Source organism: Electrophorus electricus, chromosome 3, assembly GCF_013358815.1.
Source record: "Electrophorus electricus isolate fEleEle1 chromosome 3, fEleEle1.pri, whole genome shotgun sequence".
NCBI lineage: Eukaryota > Metazoa > Chordata > Actinopteri > Gymnotiformes > Gymnotidae > Electrophorus > Electrophorus electricus.
Window position 1 is genome coordinate 1,450,001 of NC_049537.1, and position 11,034 is coordinate 1,461,034.

An 11,034-nucleotide genomic window follows, 5' to 3' on the forward strand; every position below is an offset into this window, starting at 1 on the left:
CTCCACTAACTCTCCAAGTCCACTAACTCTACTCTTTAGGGGTTGAGTTTAGATTACACCCCTCCACCTAGCTCCCCCAGAGGTGATTATGAGGCCCTTCATGAGTGTGGCATGGGGAAGGACAACACATACACACACAAACACACTCACAGCCACACAAACAGATGTGCACACACATGCATGCATACGCACACACGCGCACACACACAGAGCAAGAGTGAGAGACGCATAGAATTATAAACCGGTTAGTGACTTACAGTTTTCCATCGAGCTTGCGGAGAAACCCCTGCTTGTCATAGACTAAAGAGAAAACAAAGAAAGAAGCAAATCAGCCAAGTTTACACACCTACAAACAGAACACACAGGACACACACAAGCACTCATAAAGCAGGGGGCAGTGGACAGCGTGGGAGGTCAGAGGTCGCCGCTCGTGATTCAGTGTCACACTCAACCTTTACCCTGGGCCAAGGCTCGAATGAACAGAAAAGTCTGTTCCACAGAAATCCATAATCGAAAGACGACCTACATTCACAATGACAAATAATCAACAGAACCATCACGCCACCCCACCAAACGGTTTAATTAACATAACAAAGAGGGTTTTGTTTTTGATCCAAATTTCTCCAACAGAAGAATGGATGAAAATGGAAAAAGGTCAATAAATAACTAAATCTAGAACACAATCTGTGAGTAAATGATCACGATTCTGAGTAAAGAGGGAAAAATGAGAAAAAGAAGAACAATTTGTTAGAGAAAAACCAGTTACATCACAGAGAAACGTCAAACAAAGAATCAGTAATTCACATTCAACGACTTCAGAATTTCCATCATCATCAGATCCCAAATGATTATGTGAGCAAAAAGAGAGTCAATGTGAGACAAAGTGAAACACCAAGAGAGACAGACAGACTGAAGGCTCCTTGCCAAAGGGGTGTGGGGGAGGGTGGAGCCCTGCACACAGCACGGCAGCTTGTATCAGTGTTGCATCAGCTGACAGCGCGTTAGTGGGAGGGGCTTTGGCCTGAAGCATTAGCACCTGTGCAGTGGGAGGGGCTTTGGGCTAAAGCATCAGCACCTGTGCAGTGTGAGGGGCTTTGGGCTGAAGCATTAGCACCTGTGCAGTGGGAGGGGCTTTGGGCTAAAGCATCAGCACCTGTGCAGTGTGAGGGGCTTTGGGCTGAAGCATTAGCACCTGTGCAGTGGGAGGGGCTTTGGGCTAAAGCATCAGCACCTGTGCAGTGTGAGGGGCTTTGGGCTGAAGCATTAGCACCTGTGCAGTGGGAGGGGCTTTGGGCTAAAGCATCAGCACCTGTGCAGTGGGAGGGGCTTTGGGCTAAAGCATCAGCACCTGTGCAGTGGGAGGGGCTTTGGGCTAAAGCATCAGCACCTGTGCAGTGGGAGGGGCTTTGGCGTGAAGCATCAGCACCTGTGCAGTGAGTCTTTGCTCTTACAAAGATTACCATGCTTCCATCAATCCCTGGCTGCTCCTGCTGCACCTGGAGCTGTGGTACACCAGCACTCTATGTGGGGGAAACCGAAAAAGACCCTCCACACCTGAGCAATTCTACCCATAATGACCTGGGCCCATGGCACTAACCCCAAAACACTTACAGCACTTTGAAGGCGCTCTTATGCAGAGTGACCTTCACATGTTTGTCATATTGCGTACACCCTGTGCGTCAGACCCTGGAGGCTGGTGTTAAATGCTCCTTGCGTGAGCAGGTAAGGGAACACCTTAATACCAGGTGGGATTAACAAACAAACTCACGAGTTTGGCTGGGACAGAAGCACTTCAAGGACAGAGTTTGTGTCCGTGGAAGTTTGAAGAACTTTTAATGTTGGCTAGTTAACATTGATGGTTCAAAAAGTTAATGACAAAGTGAATTGTGTGTGTGTGTGATGGCTTAGACAGAGGTAACGCTGGTTAAAATGTAAATTCCTAAGTCTGTCATGTTGTCTGTGTTTTAAGACTTCTAACGTCCTGATGTGAGGGTTGATAGCCTGGTTCATACAGAATGAAAACTGTCAAACTTCTATTTTGTGTTATGGTTTCAGCCTGCCATTAGAACAAGTGTTTGTAAATAAATCAATCAGCATGCTTATATGAAGCAAGGAGGCGGTGCTTTTGACAAATAAAGAATAACAATAAAAGTTGCTGTGATAGTGTGGGAACAGAACACTCACTGGGAGCTGCAGCGTCATTAAATGCATGACAAGTTTCACTACAGTCAAACCAGGCTATGCAACGGCTACAAAAACCAAAACGTGATTAGTGTGATTAGTGTGATTAGTTAGTCCCAACACTAACATGGAGATGTCCACAGAAAACCTTATACCTGTGGATAACACATGTCCCGCGTATAGGCTGCTATCCACGTCAATATCTGAAACACAAGAGTATGAGTTCAGCTCAAACATGGAAGTACATGGGTGGGGCAGGGGGCGGGGCATGGAGGTGCCACGCCTTGTACGTTGGTGGGGCAGGGGGGGCGAGGCATGGGGGTGCCACGCCTTGTACGTGGGTGGGGCAGGGGGCGGGGCATGGGGTTGATGTGCTGTTAGGTTCCACCCACTGCCACCTCCTGAAAACCTTCAGCACTGTTGGAACATGGGCCTTTAGTCTCCTAAACACACCTGAGCTGTTTGTTGAGAAAAACAAATACTAATGAGCAGTTACACATCATAAACGCGTCATAAACACGTCATTATTACACGTCATAAAACACAGTAAACCTTCATCAACATGTAAGAATTTTTGTGTCAAGACAATTGTCTATGCCAACATGGTAGTAGTTTTGCAGACCTGCACCGACTAAACCTTACCTGTTACTACATCATCAGAGCTGCACCGACTGAACCTCACCTGTCGCCACATCACCAGAGCTGCACGGACTGACCTGCACCTGTTGTTACGTCACCAGAGCTGCACCGACTGACCTGTACCTGGTGCTACATCACCAGAGCTGCACCGACTGACCTGCACCTGTTGCTACATCACCAGAGCTGCACCAACTAACCCTTGCAGGGCTTCAATACTCCACACACAGACACACACAAAGCAGGACAGACCTGCCTTCCTTAGGAGTTACGCTTACGATGGGTTTCACAACACACAAGTCTCGAAAACCTCTGTAAAAATCCTCAACTCTCGGTGACCTACAGGATGCGGAAAGCAGTCAGACCTCACAATGATTACGGCGTGGAAGCCAGAAACCGCCGAAGGCATCTGGGCCCCAGCTAATCTCGTAATGAAATAACGGAAGGTTGAAAACTCTCGGGCCAAGAGCCCCGAGGGACAGCAGGAGGCTGAATACAACCAGAGCGCAGCTTTCTATTTCAGGCCAGCCCGGCGCTGACAGCATCCTCAGCGGCGGCCCGTCAGGTGGGTCTGAGGATCACCACGGTGACGTGTGGTCAGAGGCAGCTGAGGTGCTGGAAGCAGAGGGGCTCACACTTCAGCATGTTTCCATGAAGAAAAAAGAAAAAAAAGAAAGCGGGGGGGGTTATTTACCCTCCATCTCCTAAACGACTTCAAGATTAGGAAGAAGGTGGATGTGCACCAAATCTGTGAGTATTTTCTGCTCCATTTTCATATCAAGGAGAAGTTGGCAGCGGTTGGGACACCCAGAGGCTGTAGGAGCTCAAATCTTTATGAACACAACAGCATGCCAGCAAACATCACCGCGCTAATTACTGGCAAACACTGAATAATGGACTTCAGCTACAGAAATCATTTCCAGCTTTACCATACGGATATTCAAGAAGCATTTGGGTTTAAATGGAGCAGTGCAATATTTCTTCTCTCAACCCTTTGAGTGAGCCAGACTTTCTAAATCAGTGGAGATGAAAGACTCATTTAGTCCTCTGTGATGCAGGGATGCTGTGTTAGAGAAGAGGTCAGCCTCTGTCTCCTGCAATGAAACACACTCCACTGTAACGTGCATTAAAGAAGAAATCAAACAAAAAATGCATTACTGGTATACAGAGACTTAATGGAGCAAGTGTGAGGGACAAAATTCCACATATGAAATGTTTCAGTGCTGCATATTAATAGTTTGTATACAGCAATGCATACGAGCCTATCACTGTTCACCATACTCAGATTAAGCGACTCCCAGCACATGACACAGAATGGTCATGTGAGGACCGTGCGCCACTCCCCAAACACACGCCTCACCCAGAAGAGAGATGTGAGGACCGCGGGCTGCCCCAAACACACGCCTGACCCAAAACAGAGATGTGAGGACCACGAGCCGCCTCAAAAACACGCCTGACCCAGAACAGAGATGTGAGGACCGCGAGCCGCCCCAAACACACGTATGACCCAGAAGAGAGATGTGAGGACCGCGGGCTGCCCCAAACACACGCCTGACCCAAAACAGAGATGTGAGGGCCACGGGCTGCCCCAAACACACGCCTGACCCAGAACAGAGATGTGAGGACCGCGAGCCGCCTCAAACCCCTTCACAACTACAACACAAAACACCAAAAAGGCTCTCATCTGGACACTGAAGAAACGGCAAAGCCAAGTCTAATTTATTTCTATAGCGCTTTTTACAACAGCCATCGTCACAATGCAGCCTTACATATGTCCGAGTCCAAGCCCCCAGTGAGCGAGCCCAGGGCGACCGTGACGAGAAAAAACTCCCTAGAGCATGAGGGTTATTTTACTGGGTGCAAATCTAGTCAATACAAAATGTAAATATATTAAAATTCATCTACAAAGTGGAGCGGCAAAATCAGATCCTGCAGAACCAGTTCAGAGTGCCCTCCCATCCGAGCAGAAAATTATCGGATCTTCTTTCCATCCAAGTGAAGAATTACTGCAGACTCTCAGCTTTCCATATCACCATGCTTTCAATTTCATCACTGAATAAATCCAGTCCAACAAAAAAAGCAAGCTTAAAGCACCGAGAGGGAACTGATATATATCCCTCAAAAATAAGACCCACACAATCTCACATTCTTTAACACAAAAAGCATGCTGGTAGCATAACCTATGGCAGATAAAAACTTTAAAAATTTCAAATCTGTCCTCAACCTGCTATTTTTATAACTGAACTTAAATTCTTCAGTAGGTGAGTCCCCCAGGGACCCTGACGGGAGAAGCTTCGTTGATAGTGGTTTAGCGCCCCCTTCTGGTTCATTGAGAAAAAACAAAGTCAGGACTTGTCCACATGTTCTGTGCCATCAATACCTCTACCGTTTAATTTACCAATGAATTACCACCCCACGGGGGCACCTAACTGTGGACTCGACCTGTGACCCAGCATCTGTGGAAAAGATACATGCATGGCACCAGTATGGCAACAGTTTTAGAGCCAGACAGCGTTAGATATACTGACGTGCTTTGAATCCCCATATGCGCAGCTGTAGTCTCGCCGCGGAGTAGTACAAGAAGCACAGGACCAGGGTGGGACACAGCACGAGCATTAGGGTCCGCGTGGGCTTCCTGGCTCTCATGTCTCGCGGGGCATCTTCGCAGAACCGCCTGCCGCGAGGTAAAAATGACATGCACGCGAGACTCTAATGCTCACACTGCCTGTCCCGCGGGGTCGTGGACTGGGCTGTAATTACATCAAACAACGTTTCTAGTATGGGCAAATAGCTGCTTTTCCTGTTCATTTTGTTGATACCTTCTACTTAAAGCTATATTTATAAGTCAAACACGACATAAGCATTCTGCTTTTTATCAAAGCTACAGTAGTAGGTACCTCAGTAATTTAAAAAAAATCAATATCGTTAGATTAAAACACTATAGTGACAGATTATAAAATATATCGTTATATTAAAGCATTATAGCGACAATACGCTATTAGAAAACTACAACGTTAGATTATAAAACTATAGCGTTACATTACAAAACTATAACATTAGATTATAAAACTAGCGTTATAAGACTAGCATTATAATAAAACACTATAGCGACAGATTATAAAATTATAGCGTTACAGTATAAAACTAGCATTAGATTAAAACACTAATCTAAGCGACATATTGAAACACTAACTCTATAGCATTATTTTATAACTATATAACTAGAGCTACAGCGACAGATTATAACACTATATCTTTAGATTAAAACTATAGCGTTGTATTAAACGCTACATGTTTAAACACTAGCGTTATATTAAACACTATGTCTATAGATTAAAACTATATGTTTAGATTTCAACACTACAGCGTTATATTAAACACCACCGTTAGCCCTACCTCAGTGGAGCTACCCCGCTAACCCGAGCTGTGACGATACCACCAGACAGCCGAGCGACGAGCTCTGCAACTGCTTCAATCTTTGGACAATTTGTACGTTTATTCTAATGAGACACGTAACAAGTCTACCATTCATTATCGTAAAATGGCACCTACTCGCTGACGACAGAACTAACGAGCTCTCCTTCCCTGTTAGCCACGTTAGCTTAGCTTAGTCCGGGTGGAATCGGCGCGAGGAGCCACAGGGCGGGTTTCCTCCCCAAACCATGTGAACAGCAGAGCAGCATGTCAGTCCGAGCTGCACCGGAGAGCAGCGCCGTCAACACACTGTTCACTCCCTCCGTCGGGTCCATGACTCCTGGAAGCGGTGGGCTGCGTTTCAGTAATAAGTGTAGGGATACCTTTCAGCCTCCCAGCAGCAGGATTACCTCAGTGACCGCAAGAGCGGGGACGCTGGAGGGCTGACGGAGCAGCGCAGTAATTACGCAGGGATGCCACTACAGTAATTACGCAGTGAATCCAAGTTATTACGCAGGGATGCCACTACAGTAATTACGCAGTGAATCCAAGTTATTACGCAGGGATGCCACTACAGTAATTACGCAGTGAATCCAAGTTATTACGCAGGGATGCCACACCAGTTATTACACAGAGATGCCACTACAGTTATTATGCAGGGATGCCACTACAGTAATTACGCAGTGAATCCAAGTTATTACGCAGGGATGCCACTACAGTAATTACGCAGTGAATCCAAGTTATTACGCAGGGATGCCACTACAGTAATTACGCAGTGAATCCAAGTTATTACGCAGGGATGCCACACCAGTTATTACACAGAGATGCCACTACAGTTATTATGCAGGGATGCCACTACAGTAATTACGCAGTGAATCCAAGTTATTACGCAGGGATGCCACTACAGTAATTACACAGTGAATCCAAGTTATTACGCAGGGATGTCACACCAGTTATTACACAGAGATGCCACTACAGTTATTACACAGGGATGCCACTACAGTTATTACACAGTGAATCCACCACAGTTATTACGCAGTGATGCCACAACAGTAATTATGCAGGGATGCCACTACAGTTATTACACAGAGATGCCACTACAGTTATTATGCAGTGACACCACTAGTTATTACGCAGGGATGCCACTACAGTTATTACGCAGTGATGCCACAAATGTAATTACGCAGGGATGCCACTACAGTTATTACACAGAGATGCCACTACAGTTATTATGCAGTGACACCACTACAGTAATTACGCAGGGATGCCACTACAGTTATTACGCGGTGATGCCACCACAGTTATTACGCAGTGATACCACTACAGTAATTACGCAGAGATGCCACTACACTTATTATGCAGTAAAGCCACTACAGTTATTACGCAGTGATACCACCACAGTAATTATGCATGGATGCCACTACAGTAATTACGCAGGGATGCCACTACATTTATTACGCAGTGACACCACTACAGTAATTACGCAGGGATGCCACTACAGTTATTATGCAGTGACACCACTAGTTATTACGCAGGGATGCCACTACAGTTATTACGCAGTGATGCCACAACAGTAATTACGCAGGGATGCCACTACAGTTATTACACAGAGATGCCACTACAGTTATTATGCATGGATGCCACTACAGTAATTACGCAGGGATGCCACTACAGTTATTACGCAGTGATACCACTAGTTATTACGCAGTGATACCACTACAGTTGTTACGCAGGGATGCCACCAGAGCTATTACACAGTGATGCCACTCTGATGCAACTCGTCTATTACCCAGTGATAAATTAGCAATACATAGCCTAGTGCACCTATTCTATTAACTTACATTTGACATTTTCTGCATTTTGCCAGATGCTCTTATCTAGATCAAAAGTACTTTGTCATTTACTCAAACAACCTATCTTAACCAGTAGAGTAGGTTTTACAGCATTTACTGCTAATATTATCGTCCAGAAGAGGACGGGACTCCCTTTGAGTCTTGGTTCCTCTAAAGGTTTCTTCCTCATGCTCTACGGAGTTTTTCCTCATCACGGTCACCCTTGGCTCACTCACTCGGGGCTTGGACTTAGAAAAGTGTAAAGCTGCTTTGTGATGACGGCTGTTGTAAAAAGCACTATAGAAATAAATTAGACTTGACTGTTTCACTATACTTAAGCTGACACACACCAGTGATGATGTGGTCATCCAAATATTGTCCAAAAATATTATGATTGGGGAATTGGAATTGTAGAATTTGCACATGCCAGTCAATGTAGTGTTGTTAGATAAATAAGGTACACCCAGTTATTTTGTTCTGAGTTAAATTCTGGCTGCCAAAAATGTTAAATGCTATAAGGAATTGTAAGCAGTGCTTTATGACTAGTAACCTGAAGCTTTGCTTCTGATGATGTGGTGTTCATTTATTAACCAAATATAATTTGGGCTGAATCTATTTTTAAAGCAAAAGCAATTGGAGTATAATAGAACACCAGACAGACATGTGGAAACCAACATGGGCAGCACTTTCAGAGGTATGTAAAAACACACACGCATGCACGCAGTGTAATTGCACCTAAATTTTGGTGTGTTCCAACTTTTTGGTGTAATTTTCTTGGATATAAATAAAATAAACAAACAAATAAATAACAACCATAAAATGTTCATGTAACAACTGTTGGGTTCTAAGATCTGGTGACCTAATGGCTTGTCTGCATATTGACTGGACAGGGCACAAACAAGCAAAATAAAGTTGTTTTGTATATGTTTACTGTACCAGTTAAACAATATCGTAAAAAACTTAAAATACTTCTTTAAGCAGCTTCGTGTTGTCCTGTTCAAATGGGTCAAGTAGGAGATGTGAGACCCACTATCTGTTCTGAGAGCCGGCTGCAGAGACCAGAACAGCCAGTCTTACTGCTTTGGGAAATCTTGGGAGTGTTACCCATGATCAGACATGCAAACAGGTCTGGTGTTATACTGATGTTTGTAGCAATGCACGAGCAATCATTCTACAGCAGTGTTGTCACTGATACACGTAACTAATAATGAGATGACAACAAATATACAGATTATACACAAAACAGAATATGCAACAGCCAAATAAACAAAATAAACAACATGACTTCAGTAATTAATTCAGTAAGTGGCAATTATGTCATTTGCACAGTAATTTGCACAGTAATTTGCACAGCTGACGACTGGTATCAGAGCTGCCAAAAGTGTGTACAGTAAGTAAATCCAGTCACACTTTATACACAACTCAGAACCCTGGCAGGGAGTCCATGCAGTTGCTGACATCAAACACCCAGCAACTAACTGCCACAATTGAACCAGCCAGTCTGATTCCACTGCCTCCATCAGATAAGGAAATATCTAAGAGGAGGTAGTGTTCCCAACTGTTAAAGTGGTCAGGCTGGAGGCGTGAGACCCACTAGCTGTTCTGCGGTCAGGCTGGAGACCACAGAACAGTTAGTCTTACCACTTTAGGTCATCTCATAAGCACCCACCAGCTGGTAGCTACATTCTTCCAAACGTACATCCACACAGCACTTTAAATCTGGGACTTTATCCGTGCTTGAACATGCAGACTCTTACTGCATATCAATTGAGGTAAGGCTGTATTTAATTTGCACACTCTATCTACCTCAGTATATTCACACCACCATGAATGTGTTGCATTATGTTGTGTAAAGTCACACTGTATTTCTATATTTGCTAGCCAGCTTCCAAAATGTGTCACAGGGTATTTCATTCCTTGTCATAGTTACCATAGTGAAAATTAGTGCACCAGTGTTCACTTATCGCTGCACTACTCCTGCCTGTGCCACATCTACCTGTGCCCATCTACCTGTGCCACTACACCTACCTGTGCCCATCTACCTGTGCCACTATATCTACTTGTGCCACTACATCTACCTGTGCCCAATGTGGAATTCAATCAAAATGGTGAACTAAGGCCATACATATTAAAGACCAATGGCAACAGACACGTGAGAGACTAGCCTCAGTCATGAGAGCAGGGCCACACTGAAAACTGACTAAAAATGCAACACATGTGGCTTCAGGACTTCTAAATCATGGAAGAGCAGCAAAACTGTGTCTCTCATAAGACTACATCTGTTTATATTTCCATCTCATATAACACTTACATTTGCTTTCCTTAATGACATTCTGAGATCCTGCCTATCCGGACAAACCAGCAATGTGCCAAATATCATCTGAATACTTGCATGCGCAACCAAACATTGTGAGAAATGATCATCCAAAATGCTGTCCAATAGGTTCAGGAGGTATTTTTTTGCAGATGGTAAAGTCATATGCAGTGAAAACAAAATGCTGGTATTATATGTGGAGATGTCATCCACAAATAACATCTTTACAGGTGTTTGGCCATTACAATGTGGATTGGGACTGAGACTGTGTAATCCAAGTACCAATTTACCTGATAGGCCATTGGTCCATAACTGGGATTATCAATATGACATGAGAGCACGAATCTCTCAAACCACTTCATATGTGTGGTAGAGCATCTGGGCACTCTGTTAGGGGCTGTGGCCTCACTGGCATTAACTCTGAAGGTGATCTCAGCTGGTGTTTGCCCTTTTACAGGTATCAGACGAACACCTGGTTCAGGCCATCAGGCAGGATAATGTCATCCCTAAGATACAAAGTGTTGAAAGTGGTCCTCAAGGCCACTGAGGTGTTGAAATTGCTTCTCAATACCACTGAGATGTTGGAAGTGTTCGTCAATGCCTTTAAGGTGTTGAAAGTGTTCCTCAATACCACTCAGGTGTTGAAAGTGTGCCTCA

General features: G+C 44.5%; 1 protein-coding gene across 8 annotated transcripts in view; it reads right to left on the reverse strand.

Annotated features, from left to right (window-relative positions):
* st3gal3a (ST3 beta-galactoside alpha-2,3-sialyltransferase 3a) overlaps window positions 1-6,650 on the reverse strand; it is a 32,249-nt gene extending 25,599 nt beyond the window's left edge. The window contains exons 1-4 of one of the 8 annotated variants that reach the window (XM_035524701.1): window positions 6,370-6,650; window positions 5,346-5,491; window positions 2,337-2,384; window positions 258-300 (exon numbers count right to left, since the gene is read on the reverse strand). In XM_035524701.1, the coding sequence (XP_035380594.1) occupies window positions 258-300; window positions 2,337-2,384; window positions 5,346-5,463 (209 nt within the window). In that variant the 5' untranslated portion in view covers window positions 5,464-5,491; window positions 6,370-6,650. The other 7 variants (XM_035524698.1, XM_035524704.1, XM_035524700.1 and 4 more) reach the window with 7 other exon arrangements.
* Between the last annotated feature and the right edge of the window lie 4,384 nt (window positions 6,651-11,034).